We start from the raw sequence: 22,131 nt of genomic DNA on the forward strand, positions 1-22,131 counted from the left end.
TTTGTGTGTCTGGTCGTGGGCCTGAACCCTGGGCCTGGGTGCTGTCCCTCAGCTCTTCAGCTCAAGGCTGTCCCTCAGCTCTACCACTTGAGCCACAGTGCCACTTCTGGCGTTTTTTTTTTTTCCTGCTTATGTGGTACTAAGGAATCAAACCCAGGGCCTCATGCATGCAAGGCAAGCGCTCTACCACTGATCCACCTTCCCAGCCTTTTATTAGTGTTTTCTAAACAGGAAGAATGTGGCACTCAGTATAATAAATAATAACTATGCATTGTAATATGGATGTGTAAAATAAGCTGTTATCCATAGCAAATAAGCAGTTGAATTTTCAGTTACACTTTCGATTATGAATTCAGCGATGACTTATGGGCCCTGCTATTGTGTTTAGTAATAGAAAGTTGGAATTGTAAGCTCTGTGAGTTCAAAGACGGTTATGGCAGTTGTTTCTGTTTCTTTTTATCATTAATACAATGCTTGGCTACTGACCGATGCTCAAGAAATGTGTGTTGTGTTTGAGTTTTTGAACAGGAGGGCTCTCAAGGAATGGATTGGTTCTCTCATGGAAATCCACCTGTCACTAACAAAGCAAGAAGGAGAGAATTCTTGTTGACATGCAGTGTAACATAAAGAATGAATCAAATCTTGCCATCAATCAGCTGCTTCATATTCTTTAAGGATTTGGCTTTGCTTTATGATTACCAAATTGCTTTATTTATCATTTATTGTTAAATGCATCAGTTCTTTTGTCTCTAAAAATGTTGTGTATAATCTGTTTGGTTTTGTAATTTTTATCTTACTCTTTAGAGCTTTAGAATAATTCTAAACCTATCTCTTCCTTATTTATTTGTTTGTTTGTTTATTTATGCTGGTCCTGGGTGGAACTCAGGGCTTTAGTGCTGTCTCTCAGCTTTATTATTCCATGCTATTTAGTGCTCTGTCACTGGAGCCACAGTCCCACTTCTGGTGATTCATTGGAGGTAAAAGTCTCATGGACTTTCTTGCCTGCACTGCAAAACTTGAATTAAGTATTCCCAAAGTCTACTCAGATTTTTTTTTTTGTCAGTTGTGGGGCTTTAACTCAGGACCAAGGCACTGTCCCTGAGCCTCTTTGTGCTCAAGGCTAGCACTCTACCACTTGAGCCACAGTGCCACTTCCATTTTTCTGAGTGGTTAGTTGGAGATAAGAGGCTCAGGGAGTCTTTTCTGCCCAGCCTGGCTTCAGACCATTACCCTCAGATCTCAGCCTCTTGAGATGGCAGGTGTGAGTCACCAGTACCCAGCTTCAGATTTTTTATATGAATGTACACATTAAATTATAGACAATAATGACACCATACCTATCTATAAAAGTATTTTTTCTTTTTTCTATATCTACAAAATTATCTTGAATTATGTTGTTTGTTTATTTATTGTTGGTGTGGGGCTTGAACTCTGGGCCTGGGTGCTATCCCTGAGCTCTTCAGCTCAAGTTGAGCCTTGAGCTTGAGCCTTGGTCCATAGACAGAATTTCTAAAGTTATCAACATAATAAGCTCTAATGTGTTATATTTCATTCTTGTGCATGCACAGACATTATCAAGCTTGAACTCAGGGCCTCACACTTGTTCAGCTGGCACTGTACCCCTTGACCTATGCGCCTTTAGCTTGGCTTTTTGCTGGTTATTTTGAAGATGAGTCTCACAGACATTTCTCCTTGACTGGCTTTGAACTATGATCCTCCAGATCTCAGCTTTCTGAGTAGCTAGGATCACAGGTGTGAGCCACAAGTGCACAGATATTTTTTTAACTCTTAATGAATTGCCGTTTGATCAAGATAAGGCATATATTGATGACTATACTATGAATGTACTTGATTATGTACTTAAGAACAAGTTTGCCCTAGCATGAGATTATATTGTATATTATCATCATCATCAACGAAAGCTTGCAGTATTATGGTTTTTTATCTAGTTTGCAATATGATAACATACCTTCTTTCATCATGTTGCTATGATAGCCAAGGAGGTTGCAAATATTGAACTGATAAAATAATGTACTATAAGGGATTAGGAATTAATTGGGAATTGGGTGTGAATTTAAATTTAAATTGCAGTGCAAACATTTTTCTCTTGCTGTGGGAAGTTGTTTTGTGGGCACATGTTTCCTTGTCTATAAAAGGAAGATAATAAATACAGGAGCTCTTTGGCACATGCAGGTATACGGATCCAAGGAGATTATTCTTTGTGTGTGTGTGTGTGTGTGTGTGTGTGTGTGTGTGTAAAGCAGATTTTCACAAAATTAAGGGTAAAGAAACAATGGTTTAACACAACTGATGATAATTCAGGACTGGAAGAGCTTCTCTGTATCAACTGAGCCTGGGTCATGAGCACTTGAAAATTTAGAATTCAAAGTTTTATTCTGGAAATTTCTTTTTGTTTTAATTGTTACTTTTAGTCCCAACTATTCAAGAGGCTAAGATCTGAGGATCACAGTTCAAAACTAGCCCAGGCAGCAAAGTCCATGAAACGCTTCCTTCCAATTAACCACAAAAAGCTAGAAGTGGAGCTGGGGTTCAAGTGGTTGAATGAGCCAAGAAACAAAGGGACAGCTCCCCGGCCCGAGTTCAAGCCCAGTACTAGCACAGAAAACAATGACTACTTTTTGACCATAGGTGATCAAAACCATGCGTAATATACCCATAAATTAGGTAGGCTTATTAAAATACTTTATCAAATTATTATGACATTAGTTAATACAGCATATGTAACCAAACTTTATAAATAATGTGTACATGTGATACCTGTGCATTTTACATATATAAATTAGTAGACAAATAAGATGGTTTTTAAGCTGATATCAGTGTGAGTTTAAACTCGGGGCCTTGCATGTGCCCAACTTGCTTCCAGTCTGATGCTTTGCTGGATAATTGGGGATACATTCCCTACATTTCTGCTCTAGCTGGCTTTGAACTGATTGAACTTGATCTCAGATACCTGAGTAAAGATTAAAAGCATGAGACATTGTTCTTGACCAAGTTGTACTCTTTCTTTCTTTCTTTCTTTCTTTCTTTCTTTCTTTCTTTCTTTCTTTCTTTCTTTCTTTCTTTCTTTCTTTCTTTCTTCTTTCCTTCTTTCTTTTTTTTCTTAAAATGCCATTTCTGGGGCTTAAACTCAGAGCCTTGCACTCTCACTGGGCTTTTTCACTTAAGGCTGGTGCTCTACCAGTTGAGCCACAGCTTCACTTCTGGCTTTTTGCTCTTTAATTGGAAATAAGAGTTTAATGGACTTTTCCTGTCCTGGCTTTTGTTGAACGTCAATCCTCAGACCTCAGCCTCCTGAGGAGCTAGGATTAAAGGCATGAGCCACCAGCAACTGGCTCATGTTTTTTCTTCAAGCCTCTAGATTAAATTGACAGCAGAATAAACTGTTCTTCTCAGCCTCTCAAATGGGTTTGTATGGAAATAGTCTCTTGAATGCATAACTCTTCATTTTCTAAAAGTTTTTACTTATTTTAGTCTGTGGTGGTTTAGGACTGTGCTCTGAATTAATTAATATCTTAGCCTATTAACCTGATTTCTACTCTGAGAAAAATGCAAAGTTGCTACATAGCTATAATGGGAATCTACATTAAATTTTGTTAAATATATGCACAAAATTTTCGCTCCTTATGGAGGAAAAATGTGTGAATTTGATTCAATCCCAAATAGCATTTAGGTCTTTTTAGAATGACATTTTGGAGAAGAAAGGAGACATGACTATTCTTTTTGGAAAGAAAAGATCAAACAACTATCATCACTATCATTTGTCTAGCAGTTCCAATCAGGCCTGAACTCTACTGTTCTGTTTATCAAACATCATTTTTTTTTTTTATTAAACTTGGAACTGGTAGCTCATGCCTGTAATCCTAGCTAATCAGGAGGCTGGGTTCATGAGGATCATGGCTTAAAGCCAGTCTGGGAAGAAATGTCTGTGAGACTCTTTATCTTCAGCTAACCACTAACAAAACCAGAAATGGAGCTATGGCTCAAGTGGTAGAGCACCAGACATGGGAAAAGAAGCCAAGCAAGTCTGAAGCCCTGACTTCAAGCTTCAGGACTAGCACCAAAAATAAACAAAGAATCCAGAAACTTCTAGAACTTCTAGTCTAGGTACTCATGTTTTCAAATGACTTAGTAGGAATTTTGAATAATGATATATAGTTAAGGGTTATTGCAAGAATTATGCCACTGTCAATTATTTATGGTTTTTATATCTTTCTTGAGAAAAAAGAATGAGATGGAATAAAGAATATAAGTATCTACCAGCAAGTTTGCTTTTTTAAGTATATATTTTATTGTAAAGATACTGTACAGAGAGGTTACAGTTACATGAGTAAGGTACATTTCCTATCGAGCATTGTTACCCCCTCCTTTGTTTTTCCCCAATCATCCCTTCCCTCCCCAACTCCTCCCTCCCCCCACCAAAGTTTTAAAGTTCCTTTACAACATAGGGTCTTATACATCTCATTGTTACAATGGGTCAACCTGGATCCTTGTTTCAGCATTTTGTTATTTCCCTCCCCCTCCCCGAATTAGAAAAGTATATATACAAGATGCAGGGCACCGGAATCAAATACAGTGAAAACAGGGGTTATTCCATGGGGTAAGATCATACAAAAGAAACAAAATATCACATAGTACATTGTTCATTTCGCTTAGCATCATCTTATATGGTTATATATACATTTGACATTTTGTTGTTGTTGTTGTTGGTTGTGGGGCTTGAACTCTGGGCTTGGGCGCTGTCCCTGTGCTCTTCAGCTCAAGGTGAGTGCTCTACGGCTTGAGCCACAGCGCCACTTCCATGTATATAGCTTTTGACCTTTCCTGCTTGTCCTAGACATGTACTAGTTATTGCAGATAAGGGAAACCATGGGACCTATGTGTCTTTGGGCCTGGCTTATGTTACTTAATGTAATTGTTTCCAGGTCTTTCCATTTCATAACAAATGGGGTGGTGTCATTCTTTCTGATGGAGGCATATCATTCCATTATATACATATACATATATATGTATATATATGTGAGATATATATATATATATATATATATATAAATACATATCACATTTTCTTGATCCATTTATCTACTGAGAAGCATCTGGCTTGGTTCCATATCTTAGCTATAGTGAATAATGCTGCAGTAAACATAGTTGTGCTGGTAGCTTTAGTATGGCCTTGTTTGTGATCCTATGGATAAGTGGCCTAGAGTGGGATTGCTGGGCCATGGGGGAGCTCTATGTGGAGTCTTTTGAGGAACCTCCATACTGCTTTCCAAAGTGGTTGAACAAGTTTTCACTCCCACCAACAATGCAGTAGGGTTCCCTTCTGGCCACATCTCCTCCAGCATCTGTTGTTATTAGAGTTCTTGATTATAGCTATTCTAACTGGGGTCAGTTGGAATCTCAATGTTGTCTTGATCTGCATTTCTTTTATGGCTAGAGAAGTTGAGCATTTCTTCATATATCTATTGGCCATTCTTCTTTCCTCTTGAGAGAAGTCTCTAAGTCTTTAGCCCACTTAGTAATCGGGCAATTGTTTCTTTGAAGATTTGTTGTTGGGGGATTTAATTTTTTGAGTTCTAAGTATATTTTAGATATGAGACCCTTGTTTGTTGTATGGCTAGTGAAGATCTTCTCCCAATCCATGACAGGCTTTTTTTAAATCTTTTAGTTGTGTCCTTTGCTATGCAGAAGCTCTGCAGTTTCATGCAATCTCATTTGTCCAACCTTTCTTTGATTTGTTGTGCTTCCAGGTCTTTATTAATATCAGCCTGTGCATAGAGCCCTAGAGTTTCTCTTATTCCTTTCTGTAATGTTTTCTGGGTGTCTGCTTTGACTTTGAGGTCTGTGATAGATTTGGAGTTGATTCTAGTGCACGGTGATATATGTGGATCTAGCTTTAGTTTTCTACAAGTGTTTAACCAGTATTGCCAGAACCATATGCTGAAAAGGCTGTCTTTCTTCCATTCTTTTTTTTTTTTTTTTTTAAGCTCCCTTATCGAAGATTAGGTAACAGTAGGGTTACCTGTAGGTTCATTTCTGGGTCTTCGGTTCTATTCCATTGGTCCTCAGGTCTATTCTTGTGCCAGTACCAAGCTGTTTTGATTACTATGGCTTTGTAGTAGATTTTGAAATTTGGTATTGATATTCCTCCAGCACTTTCTGCTAAGCATTGGTTTTGCTATTCGGGGTCTTTTATTGTTCCATATGAGTTTCTGGATTGCTTCTTCTATTTCATTGAAGAGTGAGGTTGGGATATTGATAGGTATGGCATTAAATTTATAGATAGATAGCCTTTGGCAGCATTGCCATTTTCATGATGTTGATCTTTTCAATCCATGAGTATGGGAGGTTTTTCCACTTCCTTAGTTCTGCTTTAATTTCCTTTTTCAGGTTTTTAAAATTTTCATCATAGAAGTCCTTCACTTCTTTAGTTAAGTTTAGTGTTAGGTATTTTATTTTTTGTGGGGCTATTACAAAAGGAGTTGCCTTTCTGATTTCAGCAGCGCTCTTCTCATTATTGGCATACAGGAAAGCCATTGATTTCTGAGGATTAATTTTATACCCTGCTACTTTGCCAAAATTTCCAATCAGCTCACGTAACTTGGGAGTGGAGTCCATGGGGTTTTTAAAATACGAGATCATGTCATCTGCAAAGAGGGAGAATTTTACTTCATCTTTCCCTATTTGGATCCCCTTTATGTTTACATCTTGTCTTATCAGCAAGTTTCTTAAATGAATGCCAACTCCTTTGTTTTCAAGAGAAAAAAAAATAAGATTTCAAACAAAACACTAAACCCAGTCTAAGAAAATTAATGCAGTAAAATCATTTGCATGACTAAGAAGTGCTAAAAAATTTAAAAGCACATTTTATCTCTCTCAGTAATCAATAAGTGCAATCACTTCTTTCATGCTCTTGGAACTTCTGTGATGATTCCTTGTACAGGTAATTCTTTAAGAAATGGTGAAAAACTCAGCAGGGTGTGCATGGAGGTCCATAGGATCACAGTTAAGGACTAGCCTAGGCAGAAATGTCTGCATGACTCTAACTCCAAAATAGCCAGCCACAAGACCAGCTGAGCAAAGCAAAGGCTTCGATTTAAAACCCTGGTTCCAGCAAATAAGATCAAATGGACTGTTGAAACCTGTAATTTAAGGAATGACATTATTAGAAATGATTTTCGCCAATGCTAACCTTTATAGTGCAACAATTTCATGATAACTAGCAAAAAAAGAAAGTAGGCAAAATAATAACAAATGCTTTCAGTCATGAGTGTAAGCCTACCAACCCAGGAGGCTGAGATCAAAGGATCACAGTTCAAAGCTAGCTGGAGGAGGAAAGCCTATGAGATTTATCTTCAGTTAGCCAGCAAAAAGCTGGAAATGAAGGTGTGGCTCAAGTGGGAAGGCACTAGTCTTGAGAGGAAAAAGCCAAGTAAGAGCACTTAGGCCTGAGTTCACACCCTATTGCCAACACAAATTAGAATAAAATAGAATAACAAATATTGACAATAGGTATTGGCTAATACTTACCTACGTTTTGACTTCTTCATTAGAAAGCACCTAATTGCAGTATTCCACCCTTATATTTCCATTTTCCATTTTCTACGATGTAATTACAAAGAAATTAGGTTCTGACCTTTGAAAAATTCCCTGCACAATGCTATCCAACTATGACAGATTTGCTCACTTAAGAAAATGAGTGACACTACAAAACATAGCATTAATGGAAAATAAGTTTCTCTTAATGTGATAATTTAGGTCGTAATGATTCTCCTTTTCTTATATTCTAGAACACAAATCAACTTTACAGTGGCTATTGATTTTACAGCATCTAATGGTGAGTATTATGATCACTTCCTTCTATGCAATATTACCAATTAAGTGAAAAATGCCTGTTTTTTTTCCATGAGGTTTAGATATTTTCTCTCTCTACAGATTTCTGAAGGCTTTTTTTAAATAAAACATTCATATAATGTTTCACTTATGTTCAGTCTTATAAAGTAGTTCAAATATCAGAAGAAGAAAAAATGGATTGTAGAACTTTTTAATCTTCAAATAGTGTCATTTTCTTCACATATTCTTTCTAAAAAATGCAGATTTGCTATTTGGGAGGCTAAGGGTTGAGGTTCAAAGCCATCCCAAGCAGGAAAGGCTGTGAGAATTTTATTTCCAATTAACCAGCAAAAACTCCTAAGAGAGGTGTGGCTCCAATGTTAGAGTGCTGGACTTGAACAAAAAAGCCAAGCAAAAGCATGAAACAGGGCTGGGAAGGTGGCTCAGTGGTAGAGCGCTTGCCTTGCATCCCTGAGGCCCTGGGTTCGATTCCTCAGCACCACATAAGCAAAAAGAAAAAAGCCAGAAGTGGCACTGTGGCTCAAGTTGTAGAGCGCTAGCCTTGAGCTGAATCGCTAAGGAACAGCACCCAGGCCCAGAGTTCAGGCCCCACGACCGGACCTTAAAGAAAAAGCATGAAACACTGAATTCAGGCACTAGTAGTTGCACAAAAAATTGCAAATTTTACATTTGATTAAGCCCATAGTGTACCCCTGCCCTATTCTTTGCCCTTCTGTTTTCCCCATACCTGGTACTTCTGAAGTGTGTCTAATTATAATCCTCATATAGTTTTGCTGTGTGTAACCCAACCCTCTGTGTATCTTACAAAACTGGGTTAATATATAGTTTTTTTCAGAATTATTCATAAGATCATATTTAGATGGTTTGAGACATAACAGTCTATATATGCATGGTAATGATTTGCCTATCAAACATTTTAAGAAGGAAAAGTTAGTTCTCTCAAAAACAACAGTTACTGTAAAACTTCAGTAATTATGTAACTTAATCAATACAAACCTCATTTATTACCGTTTGGTGATACTGGGATTTGAAGTTAGGACCTCTGAATTGCTAGGACAGTGAGTTTTGGGAGTTTCTTTTGTTTTGGTTTGATTTGGTGGTTTTTTTTGGTGGTACTGGGATTCAAAGTTGGGACCTCCGAGTTGCTAGGTAGGTGCTCTACCAGTTGATTCATGCCTCCAGCCTCAAACCAACTTATTTGTGTGTGTGTGTGTGTGTGTGTGTGTGTGTGTGTGTGTGTGTGTGTGTGTGTGTGTGTGTGTGTGTGTGTGTGTGTGTGTGTGTGTGTGTGTGTGTGTGTGTGTGTGTGTGTGTGTGTGTGTGTGTGTGTGTGTGTGTGATTGTCCTGGGGCTTGAACACAGGGCCTGGTGTATGTCCCTGAGCACTGTTACTCAAGGCTAGCATCCTACTGTTTACGCCACAGCTATACATCTGGCTTTTTGGTGGTTAATTGAAGATAAATGTCTCACGGACTTTCCCCGACCACACTGGCTTTAAACAAGGATCCTCAGCTCTCAGCCTCCTGAGTAGTTAGGATTACAAGCATGAGCTAGCAGCACCTGTCTTCTTATTTATCTTTTACTCAAAGTCGCCTCCTGTTTATATTTACCTAAGATAGTCCCTGGATTATGATAGTTTGACATAACAGTTTTTCAACTTTACAAAGACAGGAAACCAATTCACATTCAACAGAAGCCATACTTAAACATGTTGTTTTTTTGGCCAGTCCTGGAGCTTGAACCCAGGCCAGTGGGCACTGTCCCTGAGCCTCTCTGTGCTCAAGACTAACACTCTACCACTTGAGCCATAGCACTACTTCTGGCTTTTTCTGTGTATGTGGCGCTGAGGAATCGAACCCAGGGCTTCATGCATGCAAGGCGAGCACTCTACCACTCAGCCACATTCCCAGCCTCAACTTTTTTTTTAATGGTAGTATTTTCTTGAGCTAATAATGGCTGTCCAAATACTTGTGGGAAGTGAGGCGGGAACGAACAGCCTTGCCTGCCAGGCAGCCCTGTGGGCTTCTCCTCTGCACACCGTGGACTTTCTAACCCAGTATGTCATCTGGCTCAGGTGTGTGAAATAGTGTGATTTACATTATTTTCAATTTACAACTGTTTATTAGGATGTAACCCATCCCATGTTGAGGATACAGATTTCTTTTTTCTTTTTTTCCAAATCACTTATTGTACTCATAACCCTCATGTTCTAACCTCTTTACCTCCCATTTCTTTCCCAGTGACTCACATCTCACAATAGGCCATGTTTAATAAAGATAGCACCAGGGAGAGAACACTAATCACATCCTCCTCATATACAAATGGGCAAACTGAGATCAGAAAACTCTTTCACTAATCACTACATCCTGGCTTCTTCATTCTGGAGTTCAAAACTTCAGAGAAGATGATTCTGTAATTAAGCTAACTTTTTACATATCTTACATGTATTTCTTAACCTTTAGGATTCAAGTGAAGGATTTTTCTCATGTGTGTGGTTCAGTAAAACATGAAACACAGAAGTCATGAAGTCTTACTGGCTTAAAATAAAGACCCCGCCAGGCGCTTGTGGCTCACACCTGTAATCCTTGCTACTCAGGAGGCTGAAATCGGAGGATTATGGTTCAAAGCCAGCCCAGGCAGGAAACTCTGTGAGGGGAAAAACAAAAAAACAAAAATCAAAGTAAGAAGATAGCTTCATTTGCAATAATATCTAAAGGACTAATCTGATTGGGAATACATTTAACAAAAGAGATACAAAACTTACACTCTGAAAACAATATTCTGAAAAAAATGCTGAGAAATTAAATATTTAAATAAATTAAAACACACACACATACGTACACACACACACGCACACACGCACGCACACACGCGCATGCCATAAACCAGGTGCTGATGGCTCCTACCTGTAATCCTAGTTGCTGAAATCTGAGGACTGTAGTTTGAAGACAGCCAAGGCTGGAAGCCTGCGATTCTTATCTCCAATTAATCACAGCCAAAGCAGGAAGTAGAACTGTGGCTCAAGTGATACAGCATTAGCCTTGAGCAAAAGCAGTTCAGGGACAGCACCCAAGCTCAGAGTTCAAGACCCAGTACTCGAAAAGACACACACACACACACACACACACACACACACACACAGCACCCAAGCTCAGAGTTCAAGACCCAGTACTCGAAAAGACACACACACACACACACACACACACAATTGTATCTCTAAGAATTGTATCTCTATCGACTCTGACTGTGGGTTTATGTCCTGATTTTTCCCAGCAGTGTATTGTATGATTTGGAGCGCATTATATATGCTTATAATAAACTCATGCCATAGACTGGTTGGAAGACTTATGTGAGATAGGAGGTCAGATTTTAACTACATGGTAGATGCCCTGTTAGAGTTACTATTGCTACTCGTGTCCCAGATGTAACAACCTACTACAGTGTCAGTCTTCATTAGAGTCTCTGGAAGCTAACGAAGAAGGACAAGGGTGAGCAGACACAAGGAGTTAGGCAGTTTTGTGTGCTACCACCATTCCCATTCAACCTTCCATTCTTACTTAAGATGAAATGGACTTTCAGTCTGCCCTTGTCCTGATAATTAAAGTACCTCAGCCAGAAGCTCAACATGAGTTAGTAACAGGACAGTTTACATTTTCCCTTAGTGAGGGAAATGCAACATCCTGCAGAGAATAATACTTTGTGAAAACAGGAAGCTTTGCAGATAACTCAGAAAATAGCCACAGTAACAGTTAAGTTTACAGTTGCATGTACATTAATACGTTGGTGTGTGCACCAGTACTGGGACTTGAACTCAGGGCCTTGAGCGCTCCCTTCACTCTCCTGCTCAAGACTAGCACTCTACCACTTGGGTCACAGCTCCACTTCCAGCTTTTTGATGGTTAGATGGAGATGAGAGTCTCGAGGACTTTTCTTCCAAGCTGGTTTCGATCTAGGATCCTCAGAGATCAGCCTCCTTGAGTAGCTAGGATTATAGGCATAAGCCAATGGTGCCAGACTGCTTTACTGCTTTTAATCATTTTGGTACACAATCTCATTTTTTTTTCTTCCCAGTAGTATTTGTTTTGCAGATGTTTTTCCTGCAGATGGTAAATTTTACCTCTGGACCTCTGACTCCTTGCTTAATAACTAGTTAGAGAACTTGAATAATCTTTCCAATCTCAATACTTAATCATCTCTAATTGGAAAATCACTACACTTTCTTTTTGAAGTGATAAATTGGGATTGCTCTTGAGTACTACTCCATTTGTATTTATTTGGGATTTGACTTTAGGAAAAGCTCATAGTTATTGAAAGCATGAAATCAGTAGGACCCTCTGATGATAAACATAAGAATTCAAGCTTTAGGGCCCATGTTTGCTTCTAACACTAACAAAATAAGATTAAATTATAAAAGGTAACATTATAATAAAATAAGATTCTTCTAGAATTGAAACTCAAAAATAGCCTGAAGCATTGGCAATAATGAATACTTTCTGAAAGATCCTGCTTGTGCTTTAGCATTTCTTTGTAAAGCTTTCTTAATACCTGATATATTGTAATAAATATGTATGTGTTAATATGTATCCAAAAAGAAACTTGAACTATAATCACAGTCAGAAAAGCAGAAGTTTTGAATATTTCATTCTGAAACAGACATCAAGAGCAATGTTGTTAAAAAAATATCCTTAGGGGGCTGGGAAGTTGGCTCAGGGGTAGAGCGCTTGCCTTGCATGCCTGAGGCCCTGGGTTCGATTCCTCAGCACCACAGAAGCAAAAAGAAAAAAGCCTGAAGTGGTGCTGTGGCTCAAGTGGTAGAGCGCTAGCCTTGAGCTGAAGAGCTGAGGGACAGCGCCCAGGCCCAGAGTTCAGGCCCCGTGACCGGACCCAAAAATAAATAAATAAATAAATAAATAAAATATATATCCTCAGCCTGGTTACTTATAAGTTACTTATTTACGCTGTTTTGTTTTTACCAGTACTGGGACTTGAACTCAGGACCTCATGATCTTGCTTAGCTATTTTTGCCCTAGGTTTGTGCTCTTATACTTCTGCCACACCTCCACATCTGGCTTTTTGCTGGATAATTGAGAATAAAAGTCTCAAAAATTTTCCTCTGGACTGGCCTCAAACTGTGATCCTCATATCAGCATCCTGAGTAGCTAGGATTACAGCAGCCTGGTGGCTTATGTTTGAAATCTATCTTCTCTCCTCAGGCAACCCTGCCCAGCCCACCTCTCTTCACTACATGAACCCTTACCAACTGAATGCCTACGGGATGGCCCTGAAGGCCGTAGGGGAAATCGTTCAAGACTATGACAGTGATAAAATGTTTCCAGCTCTGGGATTTGGAGCAAAACTGCCCCCAGATGGAAGGATATCACACGAATTCGCTTTGGTAAGGATATATCAAACGGATTGGTTCTTTTGCAAAAAAAGTTGGTTATTTTCATAGTAATTCTCTACTTATTTCCTGCTCATTGGGGGAGCAAACCCTGGTGACCTGAGATTCTGGTCTGCTTTGGTCAATCCTTAGAGTGATCTTAATGGAGGAAAAACAAAACAAAACAACATGGTAACTCTCCTGCATTGCCTCCGATTTATATGCACGGTTATGTGTGATGGTTATGTTTTGCTGTGTAATAAGCATCTCTGAAAACTAAGGGCAAATCATTCTGTTCACAATTTCTGTTTCAAGAATTTCAGCCAAATATGATAGGAATTAGCAGATCTTTTGTTTTCAACGACTGGATCCTCAGCGGGGATTATTTTGGTGGGTAGAGATGGCTGGAGTTGTGTTAATTAGGGTTCTATGCCAGGGCTTCGGTTCAGCCTACAGATTGGCTTGCACAGATCACCTCTGTATCCTGTCTGTGGAGACAGATTCTCCCTCTGCATGGCTTCCTTGCCCACGCTCATATCTGGTGCCTGACTTTAAATGGCCAAAGTAGTCGGGTCTTTTTTCTTTTCTTCTCTCTCTCTCTCTCTCTTTCTCTTTGTGCCAGTCCTGGGGCTTGAACTCAGGGCCTGGGTGATATTCCTGAGCTTCTTTAATGCAAGGCTAGCACTTCAGCCACAACCCCACTTCTGATTTTTAGGTGGTTAATAATTGGAGATAAGAGTCTCACAGATTTTCTTTCCCAGGCTGGCTTCAAATTGCAATCCTCAGCGCTCAGCCTCTTGAGTAGCTGGGATTAGAAGCGTGACCTGTCAGTGCTGGGCTTCTTCCAATGTTCTTAATGCCTAAGAATGATGGTATTAAAAAAACCAAAATGAAGTCTGATAATATTCCTGCCAATTGCTTCTTCTCCCCCTTTTCTGTGGTGTTACTCTTTCTCTCTTATTTTTTTTCCTTTTCTGCTTTTCCTTCCTCCATTCATTTCATATAGCTGAGCCAAGCATGGTTTTTTTTTTTTTTCCTTTCATTCATTTTTATTCCATTTAGACCACCATCTTATAAGATAATGCTACTAATATTTAGAAACATCTTTCCTACTTAGAGAATCCTATCTGGAAACACCCTGACGGGCAGATTAGTATTTTACTAAACTTCTAAGTGATTTTCAATTTGATCAAATTAACAGTCAAAATTAACACATGATTACCACAAGCATGGGTTTTTGATATTTTTCAACTTACACTGTTTTCTGGGAGGCCAGTTTCATGACTCGCAGCATAGAAATGGTTGTGGTTTGAAGGTCTCTTCTCCACATTCAGGCTTTGCCAGTGTGACCAGCACCACCTTACTCAGGCGAAGGCCTTTATGAGGCGATTAGCTCAAGAGAACTCCTTTTACAGTCCTGGATTTAAGAGTCTTCTGAAAAAAGCTTCCATCAGCATTTGGCCTCGTGCCCTTCCTCCTTCCAGCGTGTTTGAAGCCTTCTTCCCATGAGAAGATGACCACGCCTACTGTCGATTTTGATCTGAAACTCTCACCTCTCTAGAAGTGGGAGAAATAGGCTTTCTATGTGTTATAAGTTACCCTGAATTGTGTATGTAGTTATAACTGCAGTAGAGATCAAACCTCCTTAAGTCTGAAAACAAGTCTACCAGATTGACAACAGAAACAAGAGCAATTATGTCAGTGATATCATGTGTCAACTTCAGTATTACTATTGGATTTTTGTTGTTGTTGTTCAATATACTTTTGTTTTGGGGGGTGAGGAGATATATCTGGGGGAGAGGGTATCTAGGGAGATAGTATTGGAATTGATACTAAATAATTACTGGAGCTCGTACTGGTGGCTCACGCCTGTCATCCTAGCTACTTGGGAGGCAGAGATCTGGGGATCATGGTTGAAAGCCAGCCCAAGCAGGAAAGTTCATGAGAATCTGATCTCCAGTTAACCACCAAAAGACTGGAACTAGAACTGTGGCTCAAGTGGTAGAGCACATGAGCCTTGAGCAAAACTACTCAGGGTCAGCACCCAGTCCCTGAGTTCAAGCCCCAGAACCAGTGCACAAGAACATGTGCGTGTGCACATTTATTGAGTGTCAAGATCTACTTGATGCTCATCATCCTCTAGTCATAACATTCCAATAAGTTAGAAATATGGAAGCTATATCATACCACTCACAATGACTGGTGCAAAGAGAATCTCAGCTATGACGCAGAAACAGGGCAAAGTGCCAGAGACAAACTCAAATCCAGAATAGTCTTATTTCAGAACATATACTCTCTTTTCCTTTGTGACTGATAACAGGGCTTGAACTCAGGGCCTCCGATTCACTTGGCTTGATAACTTGGCTGTGCTCTATCACCTGAGCCATCCTCCAGTCCAACTTTTTACTTGATCATTGGAGATCAAATCTCTTGGACTTTCCTGGCCAGGTTGACTTTGAACTTCCATTCTTTGCAGTTAACATTATAGGTGTAAGCCTTGGTATCCAGCAGGATATATATGCCGATTTCTAGTAAACTATATTTCATGAAGTACCTGTTATCCTATGGCTCAGGTGTAATGCTTCATTGATACAATGGTCTATATACTTACAGAGGCTTTTAGGTTATAAGAGTTTACCTTCCTCTGATGTATTTTAAGTAATTTTACATTTTTGTTTCTATCCTTATTCTTGCTTGCCTTTTCTAGTGTGCAGCCAGGGTTAGGAAAGGTTGCTAGAGTGTTTAATTCTTCCTTGAAATAGCCTGTGTATCACATTACCCATGTCATATAAAAATGAGAATCTGTGAGACTTTGTTGTGTCTTGGGGAATTAAAATCACCCAGACACTTACAACACCATAAAACTCAGTCACGTGATCTCGCCTTAAGGTCCTCAGGAGAAAAAGGTCACAGGCTATTTTAAAGCCGAGGCAAAGGAATGATCATGTTCAATACAATGAGGCTTTGCAAGTTTTCCTTCTACATGTTTCTTCTCACCCTTGTATATCATTTCTTTAAAAATTTTGTCTTACTTTTCTCATTTTTTGCCTTTCTACCCTCATGTTCATTCCTTGTAGCCCAACTTATACCAATATCTGTTGCTAAAGAGATACTGGTTTTATTAGTTTATATTCATTCTGCAGGGAGAATATGGCATTGTGGCATCTCCACCTGTGTCCACACTATATTCCAATCAATCCAAAGAGGGGCTTGTGTGTGTGTGCGCGTGTGTGTGTGCGTGCATGTGTGTGTGCGTGCATGCGTACGTGCATGCATGCGTGCGCGTGCTGATCCTGGGACTTGAACTCAGAGCCTGGGTGCTATCCCTGAGCTTCTTTTGCTCAAGGCTAGAGCTCTACCACTTGAGCCACAGCGCCACTTCTGGCTTTTTTTTGGTAGTTAAATGGAGAGAAGAGTCTCAAGAGACTTTTCTGCCTAGGCTGGCTTCAAACTTCAGTCCTCAGATTTCAGCCTCCTGATTAGCTAAGATTCCAAGTGTGAGCCACTCGTTTGAACCAGCTCAAACTGCTTTTTAAAGAGAAACAGATTGGTTCCCTCGTAATTACATCAAAAAAGCAGAGTTCTTATAACTTACTAGTGTTTTGTCATTAAGAAGAAAAATTCATTTTATTAGTCGTAAAATATTTTAATTAAATCCTGATATAATACAAAGCATATTAAAAAGAGTAAGATATGATTTCATGCTAAAATGTATTTTTATCCTCTAATGCATGTAAAGAATCCTCAGAGCAACTTATGATATTAGGACTAAGACAGAAATTAGGGCTTTAAATCAGATGTCAGTGGCTCACTGCTGCTGCCTGTAATCCCAGCTACTCAGGAGACTTGGGAAAATTGTGGTTTGAAGTCAGCCAAGACAGAAAAACCCTTGAGACTCTTATCTCCATTTAACTAACAAAAATCAGGGCTGGAGGCATGGCTCAAATGGGAGAGCACCACCCAAGCTATCAAGGGAAGTAAGTTCTAACTTGAGTTCAAACCCCACAACCAGGACAATAAAATAAACTAGAAATTTACACTTAGGCATCCATAACAACAGATAGAATACCCAGCAATTGTCTTTTTATTACCAAATCATAAAAAAGTAACCTTGTGATTTCAAATCCTGAGCAATAGAGGAAATATTTTCATAAAATTCTAAACCTCCCTAGGCAAAAATGCTAAAAAAAAAAAATACTGATTGAAAAGTAGTTCTGAACTATCCTAGTTTGTAATGGCTCCCCTAAGACCAATATAAAGTACATTTTATGTGACCAAAATCAGTAATGAGTTTTAATTTTAATTAGCTTCATACATTATCTAGGGAAAAGTACACCATAAAATCTTATTTAAAGGAAGGTTAAATTGCTCAGCTCAGATTAATATCAAAACTTGCCACTGGTCATTTGGTGCTTAATGCTATACTTTGTGTGTGTGTGTGTGTGTGTGTGTGTGTGTGTGTGTGTGTGTGTGTGTGTGTGTGTGTGTGTGTGTGTGTGTGTGTGTGTGTGTGTGTACTGGGCCTGCAGGTCATTTGGTGCTTAATGCTATACTCTGTGTGTGTGTGTGTGTGTGTGTGTGTGTGTGTGTGTGTGTGTGTGTGTGTGTGTGTGTGTGTGTGTGTGTGTGTGTGTGTGTGTACTGGGCCTGCAGGTCATTTGGTGCTTAATGCTATACTGTGTGTGTGTGTGTGTGTGTGTGTGTGTGTGTGTGTGTGTGTGTGTGTGTGTGTGTGTGTGTGTGTGTGTGTGTGTGTGTGTGTGTGTGTGTGTGTGTACTGGGCCTGCACTCAGGGCCTGGGTATTGTCCTTTAGCATTTTTCCTCAAGGCTGGTGCTCTACCACTTGAGCCAGAGCTCCACTTCTGGCTTTTGGGTGGGTAATTGGAGATAAGAGTCTCAAGATGTTTCCTGTTCAAAGCTGGCTTTGAACTGTGATCCTCAAATCTCAGCCTCCTGAGTAGCTAGGATGACAGTTGTTGAGCCATCAGCACCCAGCAAAATGTTACATCTTTTATGTTTTAATTTCAAACCATTCATCTAACCAGTGATCTGATGGAAAGAGGTCTGTTACTATTTTTAGGTTCTAAAACATTTTGTGAGGATTAGCTAATGAAAATGTTTGAACAAAAGGCACGCCAGTTTTTATAAATGCCTCTTTCACAAATAAAATTGAAGTCTTTAATACCATTTACCTCAGTCTCTGGTCTCCCCGGCCATGAAGAACATCAAAGATTTTCTAATGTGAGGACATGGGAGTTATAAGAGATTTGTCTCTGGACAGATGGTCTTCAGTCAAATCTGGGGTCTCTCAATATTGGACAAACTGTCTACACTCTAATTTGACTCTTTTTCTGAAAAGAGAATGATGACAGTGCATTAGCTACCCTCTTAGAACTGTTCTATAAGCTACCCTATTATATGCAACTATCTTAATACAAAACCTGCCACGTGGAACTCAATACATTCGAGTTATAAACTACCAGTTGCTGTGATTGCTTGGGTGAATGCTGGGTTGGCTGCTATATTTAAATGTATTTACATCTACATTTTTAGGAAATCTAGTCACAGAAAATGTTTCCATTCCCTGTTGGCAGAGACAGAGCCTAACTCCCCTCTCCTTGGTTGGGTTAATACTAATAGTAGTCATGCCTAGAAAACAAAGTAGAAGTAATAGGAGGCAATCTCTGAGAAGCTTCTGGAAGGCCTTGGGGCATTGCTTTCAGGTAACTCATTCTGGAGGATGGTGGAAGAAGCAAGTTTTCTCCACAGCCATAGAAGCGAGTCTCCTTAGAACTCCTCCCTCAGCCCGGTCAAGAAATGTCCACATTTTGTGAGCAACCTCATGAGAGACTCAGCTCAAGAACCACCTGGTGAAGTTGTTTCCAGAAATATCCATCTCTTACCCCCAATGTGGGAGATAGTAGATGGTTTTAGTCTTAGATGCAAAAGGGAATCTAGATGCAAAAGGTACAATCTATTATATAATACATAAATAGTAAACTGTCCTGTGTATATTATTTATATTATATAGCTCTTTAACCTAACAATGACTGAGTGAGGTGCCCATCTGTCTTAGAATAAGAGATTGCTCTTATTGTCCCAAGTAGCTGGTATTACAGGTATGTGCTACCACACCTGGCTTTTCTCCCTTTCTTTGTGCCACTATTGGGTCTTGAGTTCCCTGTCCCTTCACTTTTTGGCTCAAGGCTAGCACTCTACCACTTGAATCACATCTCTACTGACAGAATTTTGGTGGTTCATTGGAGGTAAGGCTCTCCAAAGACTTTCCTGCCCTGGCTGATTTTAAACAAGATCCAATCTCCTCAGTGGGATTATGGGCATGAGACACTGGCTCCCAGCAAAGTCAGCATTTTTATAAGCCATCATATTCTGATCAATGTAATGCAAAATATTGTTGGCCAATTTATTTAGTTTTTGACTATTGTAAATCTTTAAGAGCATTGTTTCAAAGTATCTGTAGGCATGTCCATATGAATCACTGGTGCTATTTCTTTTTTCAGCTGAACATCATGGTCAATTAACATTTTCTTTTTCTTTGGTCTGTAACGTTCCACCAGAATGGCAACCCTCAAAATCCCTACTGTGACGGCATCGAGGGCGTCATGGAGGCTTACTACAGAAGTCTGAAGTCCGTGCAGCTGTACGGCCCAACAAACTTTGCTCCTGTCATCAACCACGTAGCAAGGTAAGCAGAGAGGGCACAGATATTTATTCTTATGTCCCAAACATAACTGAAAGTATGCCATTACTGCTAGCATGACTTCAGGGATCAAAGTTAGTCCCTGCTAATTTCCTTTCAAGAAGGTGAAGAAAGACCATGAATCCCTAAGACCTCGAGATGTTTGTCTGGAAACATCACAGGCAGGAAAGTTCATAAGACTTTATCTCCAAAGAACCAGCAAAATAGCTGGAAGTGGGGTGTGGCTCAAATGTCAAGTGGTACAGTGCTAGACTTGAGCAAAGATGCTCAGGGACAGCACCTAGGCCCTGAGTTCAAGCCCAAGGGCCAGTACAGAAAAGAAAGATTAAAAGGAAAAAAAAAAGGATGTGTCTAGTGAAGAAACATACGCTTGCGTGATAGTAAGACCTGTCTTTTCCAACCAGGAAGATGTCTTCTTTGAAATGCCATCAGGATAAACTCAAGAGATTGATGGTGACTCAGCTTTGTAAATTGTGCCTGTCTAATGCTGTGTCCCAAGGCATAAATGTAATGAGGCTGAATTCCATTAAGACACTCAGTTGAATCTCCTTGTGATATGTGGGGCACATTCTTTTGACTTCTTTGAAATTAATATGATGGCTAATTTGATAAATTCCCAGACCTCTCTCTCCCTGTAAATAGTACATAGTACTGTGATCAGAATGTAACTGCATAGCATTCCAACTACCATTTTTAAAGGAAGTTCTACAACATAAAAATCTACTTATGATTTTGTTTTCTCATCCATTCCTCAATGAATCAGACATTATTTTTCAATCTCTTAAATTTTGATTTCAGCCAAGCTGCAAATCCTGTAGAACTCTGCCTTGTTTTCAGATAACTAAGGAAGTTTAGGTCTTATAACAATAACTTGTAATCCTAGCTTCTCCAGACGTTGAGATATGAGGATCACAGTTGGCAGTTTGCTACCAAGCCTGGCAGCAAAGTCTATGAGACTCTTATCTCTAATTAACCAGCAAAACAGCCAGAAGTGGAGCTGAGGCTTCAGTGGTAGAGTGCTAGCTTTGAGAGAAAAAGCTAAGGGATAGTGCCCAGGCCTTGAGTTCAAACGCAGAATCAGCAAAAGAATGAGAGGGGGGAGGGAAGGAAGAGAAAGAGAGAGACAGACAGAGAGAAAAAGAGAGAGAGAGAAAGAGAGAAAGAGAAAGAGAGAAAGAAAGAGAAAGAAAGAGAGAAAGGATAGAGAAGGAATGAAAGAAAGGAAGGAAAAGAAGAAAGGAAAGAAGGAAGGGAGGAAGAGAGGGAGGGAGAGAGGAAAGGAGGGAGGGAGGGAAAAAGACAAGAGTTTTCAGATATGAACTTAATAATCATTTATTAGTATGTTGATATTACTCTGTTAAAATTTCACTAACTAACCAGACATTGGTGGCTCACGCCTGTAATCCTAGCTACTCAGGAGGCTAAGATCTGAGGATCCATTCAAAGCCAGTCCAGGCAGGAAAGTTCATCAGATTCTTTTTTTTTTTTTTGGCTCCAGTCGTGGGGCCTGAACTCTGGGTCTGGGCTCTCCCTCAGCTCTTCAGCTCAAGGCTAGCGCACTACCACTTGAGCCACAGCGCCATTTCCGGCTTTTTTCTTTTTGCTTATGTGGTGCTGAGGAATCAAACCCAGGGCCTCATGCATGCAAGGCAAGCGCTCTACCACTGAGCCACCTTCCCAGCCCAGTTCATCAGATTCTTATCTCCAATTAATTATCAAAAAACTGGAAGTGTAGCTGTGGCTCAAGTGGTAGAACACCAGCCTTGAGTAAAAAAACTCAGTTCAAGTCCCAATACCAGCACATAAAAAAATAAATAAAATGTGAAATTCCTGTAGATTTTTAAGATAGACCAAGGTTATTCCATGTTTCCTGGGGTGAATGCTGCAGTTTTTGTCTGAGACTTGTTATAATACAAATGTATTATAGTCTCTGGTTCTCTTGAACCAAAGGGAAATCATTTGCCCCTTGTTATGTGACTTTAAATTATAGACACTCAGAGGTTGGAGGTGTGGCTCAGGTGGTAGAGGGCCAGGCAATGAGCAGAAGTGTAGGTACTGAGTTAGAGTCCCAGTGGCAGACAAAAAGAAAAGATTCTCAACTCAATGTTGGGTTTTATTCTGAGTTTCCCATTTTTAACAATACAATGTTAAAAACTG

At 39.6% G+C, this 22,131-nt stretch overlaps 1 protein-coding gene across 1 annotated transcript in view; it reads left to right on the forward strand.

The window, feature by feature from the left end:
• The window catches only part of Cpne8 (copine 8), a 161,186-nt gene that overhangs the window by 115,977 nt on the left and 23,078 nt on the right, over positions 1 to 22,131 (forward strand). The window contains exons 14-16 of the mRNA XM_070038777.1: positions 7,809 to 7,855; positions 13,086 to 13,267; positions 19,832 to 19,959. Of these exons, the coding sequence (XP_069894878.1) occupies positions 7,809 to 7,855; positions 13,086 to 13,267; positions 19,832 to 19,959 (357 nt within the window). The remainder of the gene's footprint in view (positions 1 to 7,808; positions 7,856 to 13,085; positions 13,268 to 19,831; positions 19,960 to 22,131) is intronic.

The sequence above is a fragment of the Dipodomys merriami genome, unplaced genomic scaffold (assembly GCF_024711535.1).
Source record: "Dipodomys merriami isolate MVZ:Mamm:240054 unplaced genomic scaffold, mDipMer1.0.p SCAF_10, whole genome shotgun sequence".
In the NCBI taxonomy this organism is placed as follows: Eukaryota; Metazoa; Chordata; class Mammalia; order Rodentia; family Heteromyidae; genus Dipodomys; species Dipodomys merriami.